Source organism: Tupaia chinensis, unplaced genomic scaffold (assembly GCF_000334495.1).
Source record: "Tupaia chinensis unplaced genomic scaffold, TupChi_1.0 Scaffold000225_1, whole genome shotgun sequence".
NCBI lineage: Eukaryota > Metazoa > Chordata > Mammalia > Scandentia > Tupaiidae > Tupaia > Tupaia belangeri.
In genome coordinates this window covers 3,593,672-3,621,396 of record NW_006159700.1, presented here as the reverse complement: position 1 = coordinate 3,621,396, position 27,725 = coordinate 3,593,672, and the positions used below count along the sequence as shown (strand labels likewise).

At 35.5% G+C, this 27,725-nt stretch overlaps 1 protein-coding gene across 1 annotated transcript in view; it reads right to left on the bottom strand.

Annotated features, from left to right (window-relative positions):
• COL5A2 (collagen type V alpha 2 chain) overlaps positions 1-27,725 on the bottom strand; it is a 173,385-nt gene that overhangs the window by 50,302 nt on the left and 95,358 nt on the right. Inside the window, 13 exon segments of the mRNA XM_027771572.1 lie at positions 2,144-2,197; positions 2,906-2,950; positions 5,493-5,546; positions 6,608-6,661; positions 11,250-11,303; positions 12,638-12,691; positions 13,094-13,147; positions 14,332-14,376; positions 16,723-16,800; positions 18,504-18,614; positions 22,539-22,592; positions 24,147-24,179; positions 25,325-25,357. Coding sequence (XP_027627373.1) covers positions 2,144-2,197; positions 2,906-2,950; positions 5,493-5,546; positions 6,608-6,661; positions 11,250-11,303; positions 12,638-12,691; positions 13,094-13,147; positions 14,332-14,376; positions 16,723-16,800; positions 18,504-18,614; positions 22,539-22,592; positions 24,147-24,179; positions 25,325-25,357 — 723 coding nt within the window.

The following is a 27,725-nucleotide window of genomic DNA, read 5'->3' as shown; positions in this document are numbered from 1 at the left end:
CCTGCTCATCCTCTCCCACCCACTTGCAACTTCCTACTCCCTTCCCTTCCAGTCTTTCTTATCAACACTTATTCTCCCTACTATAGTATCTTTGAATCTTTCAATTTCTGCCATAGTGCAGATGTTCAGTACAGGCTGGGTGGGGATATCTATCTCACTATATGACTTTAAAATACATTATAGGGGACCAGCAGTTAGCGTAATGACTATGTCGCTGGACTCCCATGTAGTCGACCGCTGTTTGCATCCCGGACCCAGTGGCTTAAAACTCACGCTGGGCGCATGTGCGTGCATACCCAAGATCCCAAGAGGAGAATGGAGGAGAAGGGATTGCAGTGTGGCCATTTCCCCTGGGGGGTGATTTCTCGCTTTCTGTCTCTCTGTCTCTCTCTTTCTGGTGAGGGCATATGCCATATAGCAAAAACATCTAAAAAAAATACATTATAAAACAGTGACAATCAAAACAGTATGGTACTGGCACAAAAATAGACACATTGACCAATGGAGTATACTAGAGAATCCAGAAATAAACTTCAAATCATACAACCAACTTACCTTTTCTTTCTTTTATACTTTTTTTTTTGGGGGGGGAGGTTTTTGGTATAGGGCGTATGTGCTCGCCAGATAGACAGGGAGAGATGTAGAGACAGAAAGCGAGAAATCACCCCCCCGGGCGGGGGGGACGGCCATGCTGCAATCCCTTCTCTTCCATTCTCCTCTCGGGATTTTGGGCATGCAAGCACACGCGCCTGGCGTGAGTTTTAAGTCACCAGGTCCAGGACTCAAACCATGGTCAACAACAGGGGAGTCTAGCAACATAGCTGTTATGCTAACTGCTGATCCCATAACCAACTTACCTTTGACAAAGGGTACAAGAGAATACATTGGAGAAAAGAAAATCTTTTCAGTGAGTAGTGATAGAAGAACTGGATATTCCTTTGCAGAAAAATGAAGTTGGACCCCTATCTCTCACCATTAAGAAGAATAAACTCAAAATAGATCAAAGATTTAAATGTAAATCCTCAAACTATAAACCTTGGGGGAAACTCTTAAAGTCACTGAAGTAGGCAGAGATTGGAAGCTCAGAGATGATTGTCCTCTGTGGTCCAGGGATAATAGGAGGGAGTATTTTAAGCCTAGGTTCCTTCTAGTAATGGAGATGACAAGATACTGAAGTATAAGAGGCCAGGAAACACTTTTTAGTTTTCATAATCATAGTAGATACAGTATAATGAACCAAGAGTCTGAAGTATTAATCAGCATAACCTAACCTTCAGAGAACCATGAAGAAAATTAATAGAATGTGTCCCCCTACTCAGGTTCAAGGTACATGATCAGATAGCAAGGATATTTCTTGATTTGTATAATTAAGATAAACCAAGAACAGATTAGCAGAAGACTTAGATCTTTAAAGGGTATACTCATAGTACTACTGTTTAGGATTGTGATTAATATAAAATAAATATGCTTGGAATAATGCTTGGCATATAATAATGTTTGGTAAAGTTTATCTATTATTATAATTTTATTTCTATCCCAATGTCCATGTTTTTCCATGGACTATATTCCATGCTGCTATATGTTTTAAATATTTTCTTCATTTTTATGTTAAAATAAGCACCAAGTATATTATGGTTATGTAAGATATTTAACAGTAAAAAAAGGCAGATGAAAAATATTACATAAACTAAACTATCTATAGTAATTTTTTTTTGGAGAGGTTTTTGCTATAGGCGTGTACACTCGCCAGAAAGACAGAGAGAGACAGAGAAACAGAAAGTGAGAAATCATCCCCCCAGGGGAAATGGCCACACAGCAATCTCTTCTTCTCCATTTTCTTCTCGGGATCTTGGGCACACACACACACGCACACGTGCTCAGCGTGAGTTTAAGCTGCCAGGACCGGTACTCGAACCACAGTCAATTACATGGGAGTCCAGAGACATAGCCATTACGCTAACTGCTGGTCCCTCTATAGTATCTATTCAAATTTTTTGTACACCTAAATTTATTCTAAAAGAAAAAGGGGGGGAAGTAACCACTACTTTTAATCTCATTAAAAAGTGGAATAAGTAAAGCAAATCTGAAAAAAAGAGCTGAAATATACTTCTCAATAGTTGAAATTTTTAAAAAATATACTTACAGGAGCACCCTGTGGCCCAAGTCTCCCTCTCTCTCCTGGCATTCCTCTTGGTCCCTGAAGATGAGAGAGAAAAAACATTCCTTAAAGCATATAATTTGAATTCTAGGGTACTTTAACTATATTATTCAATCCAACTGAGATTCAATAAAATTGGCTACCAACCAGCAAGATTTCTAAGACCAAGTGTGAGTTTCAAAAACTCTCCACTAATGAATATTGGTAACCTACCACTTCTTATGTAAACAGATTTCACTAAACTTAGTTTTGAAGAGCTGAATCTACAATAAGCCTGATTTGATCAATTACTAAGAAAAAGAATAAGGGCATTCAGCAGTTGAGAAAGACTGATTTACAGGAAGAGCCCTTTTCTGTTAAAAGAGACTAGTTTTCTAGTTGTGTTTGTCAGCTGGTAATCAATATTATTTCATTAGTTAACACGCCATTCTTCAAATCTTTATATTTTTAAGTTCAGTCTCTTACACAATATTAAAAAAAGAATACAAATATGGTCCAGCTTCAGTGCTGAAGCTGTAGCAAAATGCTCCACAATGCTGAAGTCCATGTGGAAGATCAAGGTTTGTTTCCTGGTTCAACTTGTATGTGCTAGGCAGTATGACACATAGGTGCCCATCATCCTCATTGTCTGCAAAAGGCTAGCGGAAAGGATTACAGCATGAGACTTCATTGATGGTGCTTCTGTCTATCTATCTGTCTCACTCCATAAATAAACTAAAAGAAAAAAAAAAAGAAATCAATACTTACCAGAGGACCCATGGCACCCATTGGACCAGTAGGGCCAGCTTCACCCTAAAGCAAAAATGAGATTACATATGAGAAACCACCAAATGATATTTATATCACCTATTCTGAATGTATTATTTTTTTTAAATACAGGGTTTTATTTTTACATGATTCCCCTGTATAAGTCTCTCAGGTAGGGTAATAGGCATAAATTGTGTTTATAATTCTGAAGGTCTTTTTTCAAAGATAGTATTTGAAAAGCACACTTTTAATGAAAGATCTCAGAAATGTTTTGTATTATCACTTCTCAAAATAAAATAGAAATTTAGTTTCTTTAGAAATAAGCCTAAAACAAAAGATTTAAATAAATTGATAGATATGCATAACTAACCACAGTAATTAGTCTCAAAAAGTAACTATATCTATGCCAAAGATGCCTAAAGCGAAATTTCACAATGCTGAAATTGAATGTAATATTCCCCTAAGATTTATTATAAGAAACTTAAAACCTAGGGTCAGCTGGTAACACAGCAATGATGAAATACTCTGAGATGTTAGACCCCCATAGGAAGGTCATAGTTTTGTGGTCCAAGGTCTCCTTGTACACACTTGATGTGCACACATGTGCTGTGATTTGATCTGGCTTAAACTGAGAGCTAAGGGTGGATCGCAGCATGAAGACCTTGTTGGGGGGAGCAAGAGTGTCTGTCTCTCTCTTTCTCTCTTTCATGAAAGAAATGAATAAATAAACTTTCAAAAATTTTAACCAAACCCTTTTACATATGTTTATTTAACAATCCTTCTCATTAAAACATCCTCTACACTTCTTGGGTGCTTTTTTTTCCCTCTGAAAACATAAATAATTTTGGAAACAAACAATAGGCTCTTGGATTAAAAGAGGACTAAATAACACAGTTAATAGATCATCTAAACTTCTCAGATATTTTTTTAAAAGAACAAGTGAACATTCTGTATTGAGTGGATTTGTGGAGCCACCTTCATCATACATCATCATACATCATCCTCCTTTGGCAGAAACCCAGAGCTATGGTGGCTATTCTTGGTAGCATAGTTAGGTCATGTCACCTATATTGGTAAAGCCTATACCACTCATCTATGAAAAATTACAGGCATTTACCTAACAGCCACCTATTTATACATCTCTTTCCCCCTGAAATATTTAAGGTGGCTCCGAAAAACACGTAGGTAGTTGCAGAAGAACTGAAATAACAGAGAGAGGTTACATCAAGATAGTATGCAAATACCTTGGAACCAGTTGCTCCAACTTCACCTTTAGGGCCTTCAAGACCTTTATGTCCCTGAAAAGAAAAGTATAAATTTGTGTTTGCATCCTGGGTTTCTTTGGTTGGTTTTTTGTTTTGTTTTGTTTTCTTATTCTCATAGCATAAAGAAAGAACCGAAAGTAAGTTCACAGAAAGTGACTTGTGGAAATAAATCTCAAATTTAAAGTTGTTACTCAAAATATTTCCAACTGCTCACCTTTCTCTCTGAAAGTCTACTTTAAGAAAATTAAAGCACAGTTAGCTGGTGGTGTGGTGGTTAAGGCAGCTGGTTCCCACATAGCCAACCAACCCCATGGCTTGAGTCCTGGCTACAGTGGCATCAAAATCATGCCTGGCACAAGTGCATACATGCCGAAAATCCTAAGAGGAGAATGGAAGAGTGGTGATTATGGTGTGACCATCGTCCCTAGGGGGTGATTTTTCACTTTCATTCTCTCTCTCTCTTTCTGTCTCTCTCAAGCAAGTGCACATGCCCTCTACCAATACAAAAAAAAAATAGAGTTTTTTCCTTTAAATAACATTTTTAACTTGCAATTTCTGCACCCTTGAAGTACTTGTGACATTGTAGATATTTAATCTATAGTTACAAAGAAAAAATCTTTTGGTGGCTTTAGAGAAAAGTTATAGATTTCTAAAACATGACCTAATCCAGAGTGATATTTAAAATAGTAATAAGTAGTACACCAGCAAAAGTTATAAAAGAAGTGTGCTATTTTCCTCCAAGTCTCAATTTCCTGAACCCCTCCTGTGCCCTAATATATCGTCCACTTGTGTCATGTCACTTACTCCACTATGTAGTTATTACTTCTTTTCTTAACTGCATCACTTATTAGCCCAAAGCTGTATCCATATCACAGTATTCAATACATAGTAATTTTTTTTCCCTCTGAAAACATAAATAATTTTGGAAACAAACAATAGGCTCTTGGATTAAAAGAGGACTAAATAACACAGTTAATAGATCATCTAAACTTCTCAGATATTTTTTTAAAAGAACAAGTGAACATTCTGTATTGAGTGGATTTGTGGAGCCACCTTCATCATACATCATCATACATCATCCTCCTTTGGCAGAAACCCAGAGCTATGGTGGCTATTCTTGGTAGCATAGTTAGGTCATGTCACCTATATTGGTAAAGCCTATACCACTCATCTATGAAAAATTACAGGCATTTACCTAACAGCCACCTATTTATACATCTCTTTCCCCCTGAAATATTTAAGGTGGCTCCGAAAAACACGTAGGTAGTTGCAGAAGAACTGAAATAACAGAGAGAGGTTACATCAAGATAGTATGCAAATACCTTGGAACCAGTTGCTCCAACTTCACCTTTAGGGCCTTCAAGACCTTTATGTCCCTGAAAAGAAAAGTATAAATTTGTGTTTGCATCCTGGGTTTCTTTGGTTGGTTTTTTGTTTTGTTTTGTTTTCTTATTCTCATAGCATAAAGAAAGAACCGAAAGTAAGTTCACAGAAAGTGACTTGTGGAAATAAATCTCAAATTTAAAGTTGTTACTCAAAATATTTCCAACTGCTCACCTTTCTCTCTGAAAGTCTACTTTAAGAAAATTAAAGCACAGTTAGCTGGTGGTGTGGTGGTTAAGGCAGCTGGTTCCCACATAGCTAACCAACCCCATGGCTTGAGTCCTGGCTACAGTGGCATCAAAATCATGCCTGGCACAAGTGCATACATGCCGAAAATCCTAAGAGGAGAATGGAAGAGTGGTGATTATGGTGTGACCATCGTCCCTAGGGGGTGATTTTTCACTTTCATTCTCTCTCTCTCTTTCTGTCTCTCTCAAGCAAGTGCACATGCCCTCTACCAATACAAAAAAAAAATAGAGTTTTTTCCTTTAAATAACATTTTTAACTTGCAATTTCTGCACCCTTGAAGTACTTGTGACATTGTAGATATTTAATCTATAGTTACAAAGAAAAAATCTTTTGGTGGCTTTAGAGAAAAGTTATAGATTTCTAAAACATGACCTAATCCAGAGTGATATTTAAAATAGTAATAAGTAGTACACCAGCAAAAGTTATAAAAGAAGTGTGCTATTTTCCTCCAAGTCTCAATTTCCTGAACCCCTCCTGTGCCCTAATATATCGTCCACTTGTGTCATGTCACTTACTCCACTATGTAGTTATTACTTCTTTTCTTAACTGCATCACTTATTAGCCCAAAGCTGTATCCATATCACAGTATTCAATACATAGTAAAAACTAAAAATATATTTGTAGAATCAAAGGAAATTCCAATAAAATGTAAAAAAGCATTTTGATTTCAATAGCCACAGATGATACTGCAAGAACTGTCAATTAAAGACAAATGACAAATGGAATTGTAAAGATTTCAAAGGCAATATTCTCTCCTACTCAGTAAACTATAGTATCTGAGATGATTACAATGGATTGAACTTACTCGGTGACCCTTCAGGCCAGGTAGACCAGGAGCCCCAGGAAAGCCTCGAGCCCCCTAAGAAAAACAAAATACATAAGGCATTTTCGAGTCATAATTAAAAATAGGAAATTGCTTCATATATTTTTTGTTTCCAAAATATAATCTGGTACAGTTTTTCACTGCTATACTAAACAAGAAAAAAGGGCAGCATACTTTAATCTGTTAAAATATATCTGGGTGATGGAAAATTAGCAAAGCAAACATACTATAAGAAATAAAAAACATAACTTACACAAAAACATGAATTAATGTCAGCTACTGATTTGATGACATTTTCAAGTTTTCAAATGATATCCCTGTGTTTTAATTAGTAGCAGAAGAAACTACAAGTAAATTCACATGAATCATCATGTTCAATGTGTGAATCAACTAGATTAAGTATAGGAAAAAAATTTTGGAGAATAATTTAAGTAAAAGTATACTTTCTTTCCTTTATATTGGATTTTGTTTGAGGTGTAAAAGTAAATGCACTTGTAGCAAGCCAATGTTTGTCATTTTCTCTAAACTTCTGAATATTAACAACAGAATGATAGGATTTTATTATATGATCAAATTTTTTTAAATGAAATGTTTAAGAGAAGCTTTGTAGATTTATGATTGTTTAAAAAACAGTGAGGAAATACAATATGCAACAGAAAGAAAGGTCAGGTAATATAAGAAAGACATCATTTTTCACACAGTTTCTTAATTTCTGATAATTCTAAGCAGCTCCCACTGAAGCACATTAAATAATAAAACCATAGATATCCAACAGTGGCATGATGATCAAGACAACTGGATCACACATGGCCAATGATGTGGTTCAAGTCCCAAACCCATGGCATGAAAAACATGCTGGCCACATGTGTGTGTGTGTGTGTGTACCCAAAATTCCAGAAAACGAGAGAGATGGTGAACAGGCATAACCGTTCCCCATGGAGGGTGCTTTCTCATGCTCCCAACTCCCCATCTCTCTCATGCAAGCATGTATATTCTCTAGCAAAAGAAAAAAAAAACGGGGGGGGGACACAAATGCAAGAGAAAAATCAAATCTACTAATAAAACTATTTTGAAATTATGCTTGAAACTTTTTCTTTGTCATCCCTTAAAATAGACCAGAGACTTCATTATTTATATATTCTCATTGCATACATCAAGTTGGCTTTGCATTTAATTGCCATTACCAATGTAACTGTAGATTGAGCACCTCGATATCATAGATTGAAGCTATCAGCTATTATTCATCATTAAGTATTATTATTATTATTATTATTATTATTAATCTCCATATTCCCTGGCACTTAATGTCTAACCCAGTTAGTTTTCATTTAATCATTAATCATTAAATAAACATATAAATAAAGAAGTGGTCTAAGATTTACTTGTCTCACACTGCTTAACATAAATCTTTCTTCAAAAAGTTCTCTTGTCTGAGCACAATCTTACATGGATAGCAAAATCCTTATGCTCTGCACATTATTGGTTTAATTCACTATTTACTAAATGACTGAATAAGCAACTCGATAAATGAACGTAATATAAAAACATCAAAGCAAGGGAACCAGCAGTTAGCGTAATGGCAAGTATGTCTTTGTTATGTCTTGTAAGGAAAAGTTTATTTTACTTTTTTTATTTTTTTTTGTAGAGAGAGTTATCACAATGAGAGTATATCAAATCACGTTCCCTGAATAAATGAGTCCCACTAATTCTTCTGTTTCTACATCTCTGGTTAGGAATGCTTTGACAGGCAAAATGCTGTAAGTTTTTTGACTGGAGCGCTCCCTTGTATTGCTTTGTCTCCCCTCTATCTTGAACAAGCCATTCAGTACCCATCTAAACCTGAGGAATAACTGAGTTATCGCAAATAATAGGTTAACTGGTTTTTATGGCCTGTGGGGAAATTCTCATGTGATTACATATCCCTAATATAACAAGAAAATGAACCAGATGTACTAATGCTCATAAAAAATGTTCGTTCTGCTGACCCAGGACTGTCATCACAGTGCAGTCCCACGCTGCCGCACTGAGCTCGCAGAGCGCATCTGTGCTGTGCTGGCAGGGCACTGCTCCTCCTACAGAGGGGCCACGCTGTGAGTGTGTACGAGAATGCAGCAGGACAAGAGGGTCATGCCTGGAACGGTCGAGAAAGACATCTGCACTGATGACTAAACCTCCTGCTTCTGCCTGCATTTACTTCGCAAGCTGACGAGGGAAGAAAAAGAAAGCAGGGGGTTGGTTTTATATTTGAAAATAAATATTCTTAGTTTTCTGTAAAAGATCAGCTTTCGTTTGTTTTGAAAAGAAAATTAAAAATCCTCACATCGAACCTCATCAATTTTCACAAAGTAAACAGAGAGTAATGCATTACTGTTGGTTGTATGGAACGGTAGAAGCATTGGAAACATAATAGGATATAAAAGTAGGAGACTGAATTAGTGCAGGGACTGTTGGGGAGGAGAAACTGTAAGAATAGGAATCTTCAAGTATGTTTTTTTTCTTTTTTTTTTTTTTTTCTTTTTGGCTTGTTTTTCTTTCTCTAATTTTCCCCATTGCCTGTTTGGCACATCCCAGAGAAGGGTCTAGCAAAGTAATGCGTCAGCGAAAGGAAGGGTGCAGGGTATGTCCAGGTGGCCAAGGATCTAGCCCTGGGGTAAGCCAAGAGAGGAGAAAGCAGCTGTGTTAGGAGGGCTGGCAATCAGCATATCCTGTGATAAGATTATAGGGCCCAGAACGTTAATCAAGAATCTCAACTGAAACAAGGATTAGGGAGCAGCCAGAGAGGTATCCTGACCACAATTTATTGTCCCCAGCTGATAAAATCTAGACAACAAACTCTCTTTCAAACTACTGCTTTAGACATGTGGAACAGTATAAAAGTATTGAAAATATATAAAAAAGATAAACAGGATTGAGATGCTGTAAATTGTAAATAGGAACCGGTGGCAATTTCAGAAAAAAATTAATTTCTGAAAATTCAGTACTCAGTTTGGAGTATGTAAGGTTGCAATATAATTCTCTGGCTCTCGGAGTGTTACTCATCTGGTGCTAACACAAAGCAGAGAGCTGGAATTAGCTATTGCTCTTGTGAAAAAGCCCTGTGACATTTTACAACTTGATAAAAGGAACATTGTTTGTTTGCCTTTACTTGGTGTTTTATACATGTGTGTGCAATGAATTGTGAGTTCATTTTACTTTAATTATTTTTTTCTTATTAGCTGGATATATTTTTTTCCCAAACACTGTTTCTAGTACAGAAAACTAGCATTGCAGTCTAGTTGTATAATGGTTTGTTCACATAAACCAGTATATATTCATCCTTGAGAGAAAAAAGTTCTAATGGGGGTAAGCGGTGGGTGGTGTGATGGTTACGGAGCTGGAGACTCACACATGGCTGACCACAGTTTGAGTCCTGGTGGCTTGCTTTCTAACTTTCTCTTTCTCTGTCTCTCTCTCTCTCTGTCTCTCTCTGGTTAAATTAAAAATAAATAAATGAATAAATAAAGTTAAATAAATATTTTTTAAAAAAAGAAAGTTCTAGAAGAAAATAGTACCACGCATTGAAAAAAAAGTACGAATGGCGCATACCCGATTGAAATTCAGGACATCTCCCATATTTTCTCTCTTTGGTTTTCTTTGTCATCATATTTTTTTAAAAAATAAGTAAATATTTTCAATGTTTGTTCAAAAGAAGGCCATATAGGTTGTTTGGTAGTGGAGGAGAATTCAGAACAGTTGTTGCGCACTTGGGCGTTCTCCAGAGTCTGCTCCAGACTAGCAGTTAATATTCTATTTCCAACTCATTTTTATTTTAAAAATATATTAAAAATTCTCCAAAAATCAATTCTACAAAATCTCTAAGAAAAACACAAGAACATGATGCTGAGGTTAAAAAACACCTGAGGTGGCTTTTTTGGTGTGTTTTTCTTATTAAAATAATCCATAAATTAAACATCCTGGGCCAACAACCTTGTGTAAATTGCTATTTTCCTCCATTTATTTAAAAAGAAAGAAATTATTCTGCTGAATAGAGAAGGCTTGTATACCAAAATGTAAAACAACAAAATGCATTATTTCTTTGTGGAATTTTTGGTTGGTAGGTTGCTTTGGTGGGTTCCTATTTTTCTCTTCCAAAATGCTAAGACAAGGACCATTGACGACGACTCCTTTGAGTTACAAGGTGGTAAGTTGAGGCTGATTTGAGTGTTTCACTTCTGTTCCTGTGTGTGATATGATACTCAGAGTACTGCTTAGCCTGGGTGAGGGGAGGTGCATAGACACAGAGAACTGAAACTGAGGGACCAGGTATTCAAAAGAATGAGGATGAAGAAGAGGAAATAGGGATGGGAAGAGAAAAACAGAGATGAGACAGAGAATTCTATAACAGCAAGCAAAAACTAAAACAAAAACAATTTAGCACATGTGAAGAGAAGAGAAATGGATACGTGAGCTACAAAGGGATGAAGAGAGGCAGAGTTTCCGTTCAAGGAGACAGTACCCTGGGAACTGCCAAGAGTGTCATTTGGACACGATTCCCCAAGAGTGCATTTTGTGTGAGTTAATCTGAATGTCCTCTGGTTTTTGAAGTTTATGTTTGTATTATTATATCGATAGGTTAAAAACTTACCGGAGATCCTGCAAATCCTACTTCACCAACGTTTCCATTTCTACCAGGTTCACCCTTGTGAGGGGAAAAAAAGAAGTGAAGAGGAATTTAAATGTTTTCCTCTAAGACTAGTAGACAAATAAATAGCAGATAAGTCTTTGCAAATAAAACATCTTCTTTAAAAAGTTCATGTGGGGTCAACAAGTGGTGTGGTAATTAATGGGCTAGATTCCCTCATAGCCAACAGTGGTTCAAATCCCAGACCTGGTGGTTTGTTTTCTCTCTTTCTCTCTCTCTCTCTCTCTCTCTCTCTCTCTCTCTCTCTCTCTCTCTCTCTCTCTCTCTCTCTCTCTCTCTCTCTCTCTCTCTCTGATAAGTACTTGTGCTCTAAAGCAAATTAAACCAAATAATGATAATAAATAAAAAAAATTTAAAGATTATGTGCAATGCTCTAAATACTGTAAACCAAACAAAAATAAAAACTTGTTTCTATTACTGATAGAAATCCATTTTATAAGTCAGTTTGTGAAACTTTCACTAATTTTCCAGAAGAAATGGATATACATTATCCCAGTCTGATCTAATTAACTGCATTATCACATTTGCACACACAAAAACACACATACCTATACATACATGCTATGAAATTCCATGTGACCATGGGGCGGTGAATTAAAACACTACTCCTTAAAATATTACTTGCCCTTTCTTTTCTTGTGATAAAGAAATACATTGATGAGATATCTTCTCTATGACCAAATTAATACAATATTCTTAAATAAATATCATGACTTACAAAGAGGAAGTATTTACTTGGACTAGTGTCATATAAAAATTAATCACATACTCTTAATTTTATCCTCTATTTTGATACAACTAAAAAACTAATCTAGAAAAGTAACTCTACATTACTAAATCACATTGTTCAGTAACTACATGTTTCTGATGTTAAAATCTGGAGTTGAGTCTTAACTTTCATTAAAAATCCAACTGAAGACATTATTTATTTTTGCACTGGGAAGACATATTGATATTATATCACTATAGTCCATTAATGAGGACATCATAATAATGTATTGCCATCAGCGAAATGTATATACATATTTTTCAGGTCTTCAGTGGTTCCACCAGCAACAGTTGTAGCTATTATGACAATAATTTTAGTATCTCATGGAGACGGCTTAGTGGAAAACCTGGGGTGTGCAGACATTCCCTAGTAATATTATACTATCGAAGTTAAAAGCCCTTTTAGAACGTCCCATTCTGAATTCCCCAGTTTAGATTTAATTTAGTAGAGGCTTAAATGTGGAGATAATGAAGCGGGAATTGATGCAGAACATTCTTGTTAATACTGTAGCTCCTTCTTCACACCTTCAAAATTTCAAAGCAAATTTCAAAAGGTAGCTTACATCTTCACCAGGTTTCCCAGGAGGGCCCTCTGGCCCACGTGCACCAATGGGACCCTAAAACAACACAAAAAGAGGAAGAAGAATATTTACCTATACCTAGCAATGACAGAATCCAAACTATTGTTGAAACAAGTAAAAATAACCAGAGAAAATAATTTCATTAATATTTTGAATTTTATGTTGTATTCCTGAGATTGTGCTGGGCGGGAAGGGGGGAGGGAGTTAACTACACAAATGCAAATACCTCAGCACTCCCTACTGACTATATTTAGACTGAATTTAAATGCTCTGCTACAAGGAATATATTACTTAAGTACAGTCTAGGATTTAAGGCTCCCAAACTGAATTGTCATTACTTGCTACATTATGAAGATCTGGGGAAAAAAAGTAACTCATAACATCATTATGATAGTGGACCCATAGATAATTGGGCCAACATGCTTACTTGACATTTACCATTGGTCCAGGATCACCAGGTTCACCAGGAGGTCCTGTTGGTCCTACACCACCCTAAAATTGAGAACAAATAATATGTGCAAACCAAAAAAAAAAAACAGAACAGTAAGTTCTATACTCTCTGTAATTCAAGGAGGTCTTCAAAAAGTTCATGGACAAAATTTGTTAAAAAAAAAAAAAAAAAAAAAAAAAAAAAAAAAAACAGAACATTAAGTTCTATACTCTGTAATTCAAGGAGGTCTTCAAAAAGTTCATGGACAAGCAATTTTATGAAAAAGTACATATGGGTTTCAAATTTCTTTTTTACACCTATATTTCATTCTTTTATTCCAATTGTCATGAACTTGTTGTAGTCCCCTCAAATATAGTGTAATAGTTTGGATTGCTGGCTCTATTAGTCATCAGCTATGAGACTTCGATCAAGTTACTTAATCTGTCTTTAAGTCTGTCCTAATCTGTACAATGAGGCAATGAGAATAATAATGCTTACTTCATTAAGGTTGTTATGGCTATTGAGAAAATCAATAGGGTTTTCTAGGATTACAGAATAGGGCTGACACAGACTGAGTATCCATTCAGTAGTACTATCATCACCATCATCATCTTCATCACCATCATCAGCAAATACCTTTTCTATTTATGAGTAACTTGATATAAAACTCCATACACATAATAAAGACAATGTGGTAACTTCGACTCAGCTAAAGAATCTTTTCTTTCTTTCCAAAATCAGTTTCCTAATGCCTGGTAAGTCACTACAGAAAATAAAATAGCTCCACATTACTAATTTATTGGTATTGATGGGTATAGTAAGAAAGCATATAGTATTATGTTTTTAAAAATAATTCCATGGAGTGACTTTCTTGAATGTTATTTCAAATAATGTTATGTGGGGATCACCTTGTGTCATCTGATTACATTACTCAGAGTTGGAACATAGCCAATTACGATACTTGCATCATGATATAACATCTGTTATTTCAAAAGCAAAGGCACAAATTCTTGATGTTGGATGTCAGTCATGTAAAGAAATCAGATAACAATTTAGCCTCATGAAGAAACTAAAAAAATACTGCACATATTTCTAAGTGAGTGAAAATTATTTAAGGCATCCTATTAGAAGTGAGTGTTACAGTGTGCAATTTGAAGACCAGCCAAAAGCAGTCATGTTTCATAGACCTAATTTGTTTTATTACTATTTTTAGTTTACTATGTACTTCATTTATAAAAAGACTTACTTGTTGCCCTTGTAAACCTTGAGGTCCTCTTGGGCCAACAGGACCCTTGAAAACAAATGAGAAGAAAACTTTCATAGTATGCATAACAAATAGGTCAAATATTTCAAAAACATTGAATCAGCTTTAGAATCCAGAAAAATGAAGCTGACAGAGGATGATGACATTCTCCCAATGTACTCAACTAGAAGGCAGATAACTCCAAAGTTTAAAACTTGGACCACATTAGGGATGATTTTACACATACCCTCAGTGTCATAAAGTAAAGTAAATGATATGCCTATGTACACCCAATGTTTTTTAGGACAAGAACAGTTGCATGCTTAAATAGTTCTGCTAAGCCAGAATATCAAAAAGAAAAAAAAAAAGGAAAGAAAGCTCTTGGTAGGCATAGTTATCAAATTACCTATATAATTCTATGGCTTCATGGCAGTTAATTCTCTCTAACAACATAAATGAAGATTTTTGAATTAAAGGCTTATAAAACTATCAACAATAATGACTAGATTATTTTAAATGCCAGTTTGAAATTATCGGGAGCACTGAATTTTCTGGTTATTGCTTTCTTTTTGGCATATATGAAAGAAACTGTGTGGGCTTTTCTCATTTAAATACAAAATTATTACAATGAAGCATAACAAAAGTAAGAAAGGGAAAATGCAGATCTAGAAAATGTATTAACATATATCAGTACGATTTTTAAAAGGTAAAGTTAATTAGGCCCAGCCATAGTGGTGTGGCAGTTACACATGCTCTACAACACTGAGGCCGTATGGAATATCTAGGCTTCATTCCCCAGATGACCTGAACATGTAGAGAACACACATGCCTATGATCCTGGGTGGTAAGCAAAGGGTTGGGGGAAGGATCATAGCATGAGACATTGTTAAGAAAATTTTTCTCTTTTTCTCTCCGAGGCAGTAAATAAGTTTTTAAAAATAATTTAAAAGTAAAACTAATTAGGTTAAAATCAAGCATATTCTTACAGCAAAACTTATTTTTTTTTTAATTTTGGATTGATTAAATATTTTAGCTAGTAAGAAAGTAAAAGCTTCATTAAAAAATAAACTCATATGAGGGCCAGCAGTTGGTGTAATGGCTAGATCGCTGAACTTCTATGTAGTTGACTGCCATTCAAGTCCCGAACTTGGTGGCTTAAACTCACGCCAGGCACATGTGCATGCGTGCCCAAGATCCTGAGAGGAGAATGGAGGAGAAGGGATTGCGGCATGGCCATCCCGTTGGGGGGTGATTTTTCGTTTTTTATCTCTCTCTCTCCCTTTGAACTTGGTGGCTTAAACTCACGCCAGGCACATGTGCATGCGTGCCCAAGATCCTGAGAGGAGAATGGAAGAGAAGGGATTGTGGCATGGCCATCCCGTTGGGGGGTGATTTTTGTTTTTTATCTCTCTTTCTCCCTTTCTCTGTCTTTCTGGCGAGCGCACACACTCTATAGCAAAAACCTCTCCAAATAAATAAATAAACTCATATGTAATATAAACTCTAAATGGATTAAAAACTCATGCCAATATAATAATTTAATGACACCATACTATTGCTAACTTTAAAAATATACAATTTTTACAATTTTTAAGGTGTTTATAATATCAGTTGTAGGACACCATACTATTGCTAACTTTAAAAATATATAATTTTTAAGGTGTTTATAATATCAGTTGTAAGGAAGAGCAGAAGGGTGATTATCTTTGAGGTCTGATTTTGTTATTGCTATGCCCAAAATCTCATTAATCTAGGATGCCTTTGAATTACATCATGAGCAAATCAGCAAAGGAGAGTTACGTTTGAAAGTGTTAAGTCAATGTGATTTCATTGCTCCAAATACTCAGGTTAAATTACTTGCCCAGAGAAAATGAGAATCTTTCTGGCTATTGAAGAAATTCAACACAAATATTCAATACAAAGATGATGAGGAAGCCCAGCCAGGCTTCAATTTGTTGAAATAAGGAAGCCAGACAATATCAAGATACGTAGGAAAGAATAAAAATAGAAGTTAGTGACACATCTCATTTCAAAATTTTGCGCAGTCACTCTTTCTAACACCACCATAAAACATTTTTGTTTTTATTTTTTATTTTAAAGGTACAGTTTTCACTGTGGTAGTAGTTGCCGTTATATGACTTAAAAGCCTTTATTGTCTTCAAATATTAAATGACATATATACACAACCCTTATTAATGTCAAGAAATACTTTGCATAGTTATGAATGAAACACCCCTGGGCTCTTCACTGGTACATAGTAAAATTAAACAGGTGAAAACATAAATGGATGTGCTAAGAAGATCACATGTAGGTTTTTGAGAAGATAACTCACAACTTTGTTTTTATAATTATTTTCTGACAAATACTTTGATTATCAGCGAAATCCATGCTTACCACAGAGCCAGGCATCAATCCTACTTGACTTCCAAGTCCAGATTTTTCATCTATCCCAGCCATCTGAGCTGAAAATGGCTGTAAAAGCGATATGTTAACATTATTTTCACAGAAAAAGATGGACATTAACAAACTTTACAATTGAGAAATGTACATTCTCTGGAATTCTTAGACTGACTTTTATGAGATCATTTTAATTGTTTGAGTTTAAATCTTGGAAAAAGTTTAATTTCTGTTTTTTATTACAGTGCTTTTGATTGATCATTCTTCTGCAAGAGTGTTCTGTAAGTATGGTGCTTCAGAACTGCTGCAATGGGACAAATGTCTGATATTTAATGAAAGCATTGGTCATTCTGATAAATATTAAGCCAATCTAACTGATTTCATTGATTTCCGGTTTAATCTCTTTATCAGATTTCCTCTCATGGTAAGAGCATGCAAAACATCTGAGCAAAGCCTAAAAGAAGCTTTTTAAAATACATATTTATTTTATATGTCTTATATTTTTATAAGACAAAAATTACAGAACGTGTTTTTTTTCCCAATAAGAACTTTATTAACTTTTGTCTGTTAAACATTTCTTTCCATTTCCCTAATATTCTATATTCCACTTAGACTATTTTGTTTATGTGGCATTCTATTTTTTCTTTGTTCATGGACAGCTTAAATTGTATGTACATAATTTGATAAAAAAAATTGTATAGCTCTTTTAATGAATCCCTGAATGTTCCAAGAATTAGAAACAGTTTTAACGATCTTCTTTCATAACCGAAAACCAGCTAATCAAGCTGACTAAAATTGTTCATATACATTCCAGGAGTTTTATTAATTTCCAGATTTTAGTGGGAAAAGAATATGCATATGGTTCAAAGGAAAATTGGCCATTTCTCCTACAATCATTTGAGAAACAGATGTATTAAGCTGTTTTAAAACAAAAATTGTATTCAGACTCCATATGTTTCCTTGTTATGCTATGTAATCTACTCAAATTCTCTGTGTATGCCACTAACAATTCAACAAGGTAGATACAGAAAGACATTATGTTTATTTTACTTCAGGTGGGAAATAACTAGGCAGCATTTTCAGTGTCAATTCAACGGCCTCATATACATTATCATGAATCTGTCCTTTTCTCTTGGTGTGAAGAATATGGCACAGCTTTTGTCAGCATTCTGAGCCTACAGAACACAGGTCTCTCTCTCTTTCTCTCTCTCCCTCTCTCTTCTTAATAGGGTCAATATATTAGTGGTCCTTTAGAATCGACAGAAAGGGCAAAGTTCAAGGAGTTCAGAACTGACATTGAGAAACACAAATAATTTGAAGAAGCGCATTTTTAAAACGTTACTGTGGGACCAGCTGGTGGTATGATGCTTGGGGAGACTAGATTCCACAGGGCCGACTCCTGTGGTTCTTGGGAAACACGTGCTGGGCACATGTGCATGGGTGCCCAAAATCCCAAAGGGAGAAATGGAGAGAGGAGATGTGGCATGACCATCTCATATGGGAAAGGGCTTTCTCACTCTCTCTCTGGTGAGCACGCATGCCCTCTAGCAAATTAAATAATAATAATAAAGATAAATAAATAAAATGCTACTTTGAATTTTTCAGATAGTCAGTGTGGATTTATTGGGTTTGATTCTTGGTCAGAGTAGTGTTGCATTCACCAACTACTCTTACAGTCAAGTGTTAATAGCCGAACTGACACAATTCAAAATAATGACAATAAATCAATAACTTAGTATATTACCTCAATATGACACTGGAAAATGCACACAACTCACCCTGCTCATGCCATCTGGTCCCGGGTGAGATGGATGTCCAGGGGGCCCCGGAGCACCAGGCTGCCCAGGAACACCTGGTTCTCCATCAATTCCCTGAGGACCACGAGGACCCTGGAAAAACAAGCAAAGGAAATTAGAACCCCCTGCCAGATATGTACACAGTCAAAAACTTAAAGCACAGACTTCCTGAAGGTGGTGGAGTGTTCATTGTTTCAGAAATGAATGATTATCTAGCCACCTATGGCAATTTCACCAGCTACATCGACACCACTGATTTAAGCTTCTACCGCTGGCATATGGGCCAGGTAAAAATGTTATTCGATATATTCAATTCTAAGTGAACAGCTTTCTTGAAATAATTGTATAAATTCGTGTTTAGTTCAACATTGTTCTAGACTGAGCTTTCGTTTTGGGTTGACTTTTGCTTTTCACGGGATTTTAATCAACAATTTCTAAATTCATTTGTCTGTCTTAGATTACAGTAAACCATGTACGTGCCAACTTGGTTTCCTTCTCTCCCCTAAAATGTGAAAACCCCTTGATTGAAATGTGCGGGATTTTAATCTTTCTTACAGTGTAATGCTGTGTATAGTTCCTGATACACAGTAGACATTTAACACAGGCTTTTCACTTTTTTACATTTTAGTGTTCTTTGGTACTTTGACACACTATTTCCTCCTCATCTCCAGAGATAGACAAGACCAATGGGAAGGCAGAGACAAAGGCACTGTGACCCAGTCATGTCTAGTTCTCAGAGAAGTGAGCAATGATTTCTGGCTGCCAAATTCCATCCTTCTCCTAACCCACATTTCGAAGGCAGCTTGGGGAACAGCCACGTACTCAGTTCCGGAAATGCTCTGTCCCTAACCTCATCATTCCCACAAGTCTTGTTAAGTGTTTTCCAGCTCATTAACCCTGAAGAATCTTTACAGACTTTAAAGGCGAAAATAAAAGATCAAAGCAGTTATAAAAGAATATATATTTTATAATTAGTAGCAAACATTGAGAAAAAATACATTAAGTAAATTGGAGTTTAAGTATAAAAGAAGCTTCTCCTGTGTAAATAGGAGAATATCTACCGGGCCACAGTAAGCAATTCAGATATGAGCTGACGATGCAGAGAAGCAAACTAAGGAGAAGTCGAAGTGACAGAGGACAGTATGTAAATGATGATTTTGGGGGGGAGACATAAAAGCTATTCCAAAAAGGAATTAGTACACTTTAATAATTTTAAACATTCATATAGAAATGTTTATCTCGCAGAGCAGTGGGATAAATGAGCAAATTCATCTATTCAAATGTAAGTAGATAACAGCCTGAAAAATTCACATTTTAAAGATTAGTCCTTAGACTATTATTCTCACCTTTTGAAAATCAAATCCCTTTTGACTCCTACACCACTGACAATTCAGTCCATGCTTAGAGATGAGTCTTAAATGCTCTCTAAGACTCCTAGACCATCTGAGTATGTATAACATAAACTTGAATTGTATTTTGTCGATGGAGGCATAAACAAAGAAATAGTCTGATGTTTTCATGCAACCTTAAGTTGAAAGCTGGTTTTGCAATGTTCAATTTCTTATTGAGTCTAGGTATTATTATACACAAAAAAATGAGCTAAAATAGTCTCTGCTCCTTATGAGAGTTCCAACAGAAAACAAAAACTAGCAGTGGCACAGGCAGTAAGATGCTGCCGTGTCATACAGGAGCTGTGTGTGCCCATGATCCTGGCTGGCTAGCGGGCAGAAGGGTAGGGAGATCACAGCAGGACGAGATTCTATCAAGGGTACTTCTTTCTGTCTGCCTCTCTCCCTCTCTCTCAACAAATAAAATATTTATAAATAAATTTCTATGTTTAGTGTCAGTAGGAATAAAGAAAAGTTTGGGTAGTATTAATACTTAAGATGAATTATGTTCACCAGTTTTTTTATTAATAATCATATTGCAAATCTACTCCAAAGACAATCCACACTTTATTGACTTTGTGATCTATTCTGTACTTCTGAGTCATCCTCTCTAAATGGCCTATGTGATTTATTTTTATAAAAATAGAGATGAAAATTAATAAAAGCTTAGTAAAATTATCCAAGATGTAATGAACATAAACAAGATTACAAATGAGAGTAAGGAAAATATAATGCAGGAGCATTTTTATTCGTAAATATGTAAAAACAAATCAATTTGAGAATACGTTAAAAAGATACGTTTTTACATTTGTAAGTGAGCCTTTTTATTATTAGAGTAAACATTCTGTTAATCATCATTTCCTCCCCATCCCCTGGAATCTCTTTAATATCTTAGGCAACCATCTACAGTAAAAAGTACTCATTGATTGCCACTAGGTGGCAGCCTTTAAACAGTCACAAGAAGAAAAGACTGATGACCTAAAATCCACATGAACTTCTTTTACAGCTGGATAATAGTATCACACACAAACATACATATACAAAGTATAAAATGTCATAGCTGGCAAGAGTTAGTATGCTCCCCACTTCACAAATGAAGAAACTGATACCTACAGACACTATGTGTCATGTGTAATATGACCTCAGCACACCACTGACCACCTCCTCACAGGCTGCTAGTTCATGAAGTTACCCAGATGATACACTTAATACTGTACATGCAGTGAGAGACAGCCAAGATTATTACTGTCTAGAACTGAGGCGTTATGAAAGTATCTTCATATATGAGTATATAAATCCAGAGCAATTTTGCCCAACTGAAGTCATCCTCTACCCATCATTCTAGACCTTGGACCGACATCTAGAGAGCTTCCACCCAATAGTGTCTAAGTTACCAACACTGGTAAGGCAGTTCAGAGAGGAGTAAAGGAAACCGTGACATAAAATTATCTGGACACAGCCTTGCTGCTCAGCTATCTGGCTATGCCCAATTTCCTTGGGGCACTGTCATTTACCTACATTTGCCTAGACACACCAACATCATACATAACATCAGGTTTATTTCAGAAAAACTGTTACCATCACACTATCTACTTGGTGACATGTATAGAAGCAGGTAGAATTACAAAAATGAAACTTGGGTCTGAAGTTCCTAGAGACATAATCTATGTTCACATCCATCATCTTTATACTCGAAGTTGCTTGTTACTTCCTTGCTCATCTGTGTTTCCCATTTAGATGTGGACAAATACATATTCAGAAGGCTAATAATCCATTGAGAGTCAAATTTCTGTGGATACTATTACAATGTTAAACAGTACACACTTTTCTAACTGAAATGGGGGATAACAATAGCAGTACAAAGATTAATCCAATTATTTCATGTAGGAAAGATTTTAGATTTTAGAAGTGAGATTAAAAAAAAAAACAGAAAAACATGTAATCCTAAAACTTGAGAATAATATATAACCTGAATAGGTAGGTAATAAGAGAACATTCAGAATATAATATGCAGTAACTTTGTGCTGAATCTCAAGAGTGTGGAGGCAACCGTTTAAATTTAAAGATATACTTTATTGGTAATGGGTTATTGATTTTTAAAATGATTCCTTTGATATCTGTATAAAAGATGTTCAGTGAAAAAGACAGAATGCTTTATAGGGAATAAACAATGAGGTACAACTCCTTGAAAAATATTTTATCCCCTAATAACTTATTTTTCTGTATCCAGTTTGGTTGTCCCTATAGCAAATACAGATCACAGAACTTGGATGTTTTATCTCAACAGGGCAAACTTGGCATTGTTTACTTACCACCAGCAACTTGTAAAAACAGCATGATGTATCAATTATGTTTCCTTAAATTCTATTTTTATTTGAACACACCAAGGACCAAAAAAAATCTTTAGTGTTATAAAACGAGATAACAGGCAATTAGTGCCATGTGATAATTTCACCGGTATTAGGAGAGCTGCAAGAACACTTCATGATCTGAATTCCTTGTATTATTTAATAAAAGTGAAAGAGGAACAGTGCCCCTGGCTCCCTGCTGCATTCAGGGAGCATGGTGTAGACTGGCTTATTTGATACACATTAGCACACACACACACAAAAAAAACATGTCAACGTACAGGTCTTCCTTTTGGGCCTCGCTCTCCTCTTGGTCCTTGTGATCCTGGTGGTCCCTAAAACAGAAAAAGATGATTATGCCTACAAAACACTGGCACTTTGTTTTAAACATTTATAGTTTGTTTTAAAGATTTTCTTGATAAAACAAAATTAGCAAATAGAAATATCATACTTGTCCATTCATTTCCATTGAAAACCATGGAGAATAAAGCCATGAGCATATAAGAATTCTATGTGCATAGAGGTCTGTTTTTTACTACCGAAGCTTGAAGTCCTGTGAAGAACTGGGGGCCACATGATGCACCATGCTGTTCAATGAGCTAAATGTATTAGATGGACTGATAGTCATAACAATTTAAGGATTATGTTTTCCATCTTCTCCCAAGTAAAGCTTCTGCTACTAAACTTTGTTGGCAAAAACTTACAGTATAGTTCTTGAGAACTACATAAATGCAAACCTCCAATTACCAATTATCTGAGGGAATACATGACTTCCCATTGGTCCATGGTACGCCAAACTGTGCATTGCCATTCCGGCTGCCAGTGAAAGCAGCGGAAAGGAAAGCCTCTTAATGCACCACGATATGCACATTCAAGCATCACTGCTTTTATTTTTACTTGATTAGGAATATTGTATCATTTCCATTGCACATTTAAAGTCTGCTTATAATTTTTCAACTAGGTATTGCACTTATTTCTCCCTTAAAATAGTAAACGATTATTACATTTCAAAAGTGGTGTCATTATGCCATTTTAAAATGACTATTCACTTGGGAAATGGCAGTTTTCAGGATTTTATCTCTCTTTAAAAGAGCATTTCAATCAAGGTACAAAGATAAGATTGTGAATTTACTCAGCCTGTCATACAACATTGTTTTTTTAAAAAGTTTAAAATATTTCAGAAGGGCTACAGTAGGTCTTCTAAAATTGCATTGGTATTTTACTTAAGTTGATTTGGTGTGTTTTAAAATTTCCACAAAGTGTATGGGTATATACACATATGTGTTATCAGTCTATTGGGTTGCCAGAATAGTACACATATGTGTTATCAGTCTATTGGGTTGCTAGAATAGATGATGTATTTTTCTATGCAAAAATGAGTCATGACTTTTCTGATGACCCAACAGTTGCTTGTGAATGCTATTGATAATTAAAACTTGAAATAATCAGTCTTAAATTGAACCAGAAATATACTCTCCTGATATGTGGTTTCTAAAATTCTATTGCAATATATGATTAAATAAACAGCTAAAAGTATCTACTCTCAACCATACGCAAACAGACAAGTGTATCTCAATTTTAATGAATAAGGTCTATTTAAAATTAACAGTGTAACAGTAGGTTGTTTGCTTTTCACATAACCAGTAACAATGTTAGCACATGGGAAGTAATAAAGTTCATCAATTTTAGAATAAAGTGATTAACTATGTATCATTCATCATTGCAAAGGAATGCCTAAACTTGAAGATGTTTCAAGACACAATATTTCTAGAAATCATCCTCCATGGTTTTATATCCTATATCCTTCTGGATATAATATCTGTAGATACTTTCAGGATCTCAAAGAACACAGGACAACAGTACCATGAATACTGGAAGAAATTACTTACTGCTGGTCCTGGACGGCCACGAATGCCTGTTACCTGAATGATAAACAAGATAATTGGTAAAGTTAAAATTGCTACAGAGATTCAGAAAAGCCGGTATTCTGATCAACGAGAACAACAAAAGCTCCAGTGAATTATTTTCAAAACAAATGAATTTGACCAACTGATACCCTTGCTTGATGAGTTAAGATGTTGCCAAATGCGAACCCTAATATAAGGAGGCAGTACCAAGTTAGTGTTAAAAGCAACCATGGTAGAGTCAAGAAGCCAGTATTTTAATTCTGCCATTAACTTAGCTGTTGTGTGACCTTGGGCTAATTACTCACTCTGTCTCTGCTTAAGTTTCCTTAAAATGAAACCCTTAAATGGAAACTTAAATGTACAATGGTGATCATTATGAAAGTACCCCCCACCACACACACAGAGTTGTGAAGAAAAGTAAGTATCTGTAAAGCACTTAGTCCCTAAGACATAGTAAGTCCATATAAGTATCTTTAAAGAAAATAAAATATGAATGATTGGTTTGTTAGTTAACCAATGCTAAGCCAATTTAAACCATGGTTTGAATCCCTGGGCAGAGGACTGGAAGGAGGGGAGGGGGGACATTGTGGAGTCTGCCTTTCTCTCATTCTCACGGGCCCTCACAAGTGCTCTAACATGAACAAGAAAGGGGGGAGCCAATTTAAAGGTGAAACAAAAATGTGAGCTCTGTCAAATAAATCAGCATGCACATGCCTTTGTCTTGACAGACTAATGATCACTCCTTTGCAATCTATGGGAATGATGGTTGAAGAACTTAACATTCTCCCTCTTTGATCAGCTGTAAGTCTAATGATGTCTTAAGAATTTTTACACAACGTGAACTTTCAATCAGAATCAAGACACGACATATTTCCAAAAATCTGTATTTAGTGCAACATTAAAATACTATACTATTACTATCACAGTATTTCCACACATAATTTAATTTTGTAAAATCAAACTTCTATACCTTCAGTCATGAGACTGTAAAATTCAGAATTATAGAACAATATACTTTATATTAAATAATCAATTTCAGTTTTCTGTGTTATACTAAAAATTTGGTTAAAAATTTACTAATTCTCTTTTAGGGGAGCATATATAAGCAGTAATATACAGTGATATTATTGACACATTTAAAAATGATATGGTATACTTACAACAGGCACTAAACCTGGTTCTCCTTTTTGCCCCTATAAAGTTAAAAAAAAATCAACTTAGCAAAATATAATGACTTGTTGAGCATGAACATATCACATTTGGATATGTCATTTAAACACAGAATTCCTACATATGAAATGTATAAAGTGAAAAAAGGAAGTTAACAATTTTTAGGATATTTAGACATTACTCATTAAAAAATTTAAGCTTGTCTGACAAACTTGAATACTTTTTTTTTAAATTTGTTTCTTTGGTTTGCCATAAGGCATTTGTTCTTGCTGGAAAGAGACAGAAAGAGGGAAAGTGAGACATCACCTCCAGGACAGATGGCCACACCATGGTCCCTTCTCCATTCTCCTCTCAGGATATTGGGCACTCATGCACACATGCCCAGCATAGTTTTCAAACCACTGGGTCCAGGACTCAAACTGCACTGGCAGCCATGTGGGATCTAGTCACCCCAACCACCACACCACCAGTTGACCACCACACAGGAATAAAAATTAATTCAATGTGTGAAATGTGTAAAGTTGTTTTACTTCAAATCTGAAGAGATCAAATTCAAGAACTGCCTGTAGCAAGAAAGAATTGTGATGAAAAATGTAAAGACAAAGCACCATAGGAAAAACTACACAAAGACTGAAAACAAAAGAAAATAAAGAAATGTGAGTGTTCACTCTCATTACATGAAATGCAGTTTTCAGATGACATTATCAGATGCCATTATCAGATGCCATCCTTGAACCATTTGCTGTGCTTTGGTTTTTTTTTTTTTGTAACTCATGGAAGAATATGCAGAATACCAAAAAATAAGTGTGCTTATCTTTATACAGGAAGAGATGGGCCAGCATTGTAGCCTGTGGTTAAGGCAGCCAGATCCTACATGGCTGACGACCATTTGAATCCCAGTGTTTGTCGCCTGAAAAACACACCAGTCGTGTGTGTGTGTGCATGCCCCAAATCTCAACATGATGAAGAAATGGAAGAGCAAGGATTGCACAATGACCATACCCCAGTGGGGGTTGATCTCTCTCTCTCTCTCTCTCTCCCCCGCCCCTCATCTTTGTCTGGTGAGCACACGGACCCTTTGACAGTTTTTGTTTATTTTGTTTTTGTTTTTGTTAAGAAAACAAATGACTAAATAATTCTAGTCTGGCAATTCTCAATATCTGAGAAAAATCTAGGGAAGAAAAATTGAATGGGAAAATTTAAAATAACAAAAGAAATTCAATATCTAAGAAAAATCTAGGGAAGAAAAATTGAATGAGAAAATTTAAAATAACAAAAGAAACTGGTATATCTTAAAGTAGGGTTAGCTTAAGAGTTTTATAATAAATATAGATAAACTTTAGATCTTAATTAAATTTCCTCTGATTCCGAATACTTTAGATTCTCATAATTTGTATTCTCAGTCAATGATACCAGGTACATAGAGTAAATAATACTGGATAATTGTACCTTCATATACGTCTATTGCATCACATATTAATTTGTATGCTTTATTTCAGGATTTATCTTCCAAAAGATCTTGGTCTTAATCTAATTTGCAGCCTCAGTGTGACACACAATTCCCAATAAATTCTCGAATATATTAAGTTCCACTAACATACTACGAGTTAATGCTTTTTACTAGACAATTGGAAAAGAGCATATGAAGTTAACAATTACAGATAAAAATGTAGGAAAAGCAAAGAGAATGAGTTCTAGTTGATTTCATTTTTCCTTTCATGTATATTATTCTTTTATCTATATAGAGAATAGGAGGGAGTTTTTAACATAGAGGATATTTAGGAAGAAACTAGATATCCTTAACACCCAGGAAGAAAACCAGTGTTGACATTCATGCATTCTTAGTTTTTCATTAAGTACATGTGTTCAGCTCTATCTTGTCAGTAGTCATTATTTTACTTAGATTTTTGTCTTCATTTTTTCAAAAGTTTACTTATTATTCTGTGAACAAGAGAAACTGAAAGATAGAGAGACGGGCACACCCTATGCAGTAATGTCAATACCTACCCCCAGTTTTAACCAATCCCAAATCACGGATACACGTGTGCCTGACTTACTCAAAGAAGCCCCCGCCCCCAACAAAACCCGGAATGTTTCAAGTTGAGTCAACCCTGTCGAACATTGCCACGCTACCATTCAGCCCCCTCATTTTCATTTTTACATTAAAAAAGATGGTACCAGGGACCTGCAGTAATGCAGTGGTAACACAACACTCTGCAATGTCAGACCCACATGGGAAGCTCCCAGTTCTTCATAAAATAATTTTTAAATCATCTGAAAATCTTTATCATCTGAGAATCTTTATCATCCTTTATCATCTGAGAATCTTTATCATCTTAATGATGAACTCAGTGGTAACACTAACAATAACCTGATGCCATTTGCTGAGTC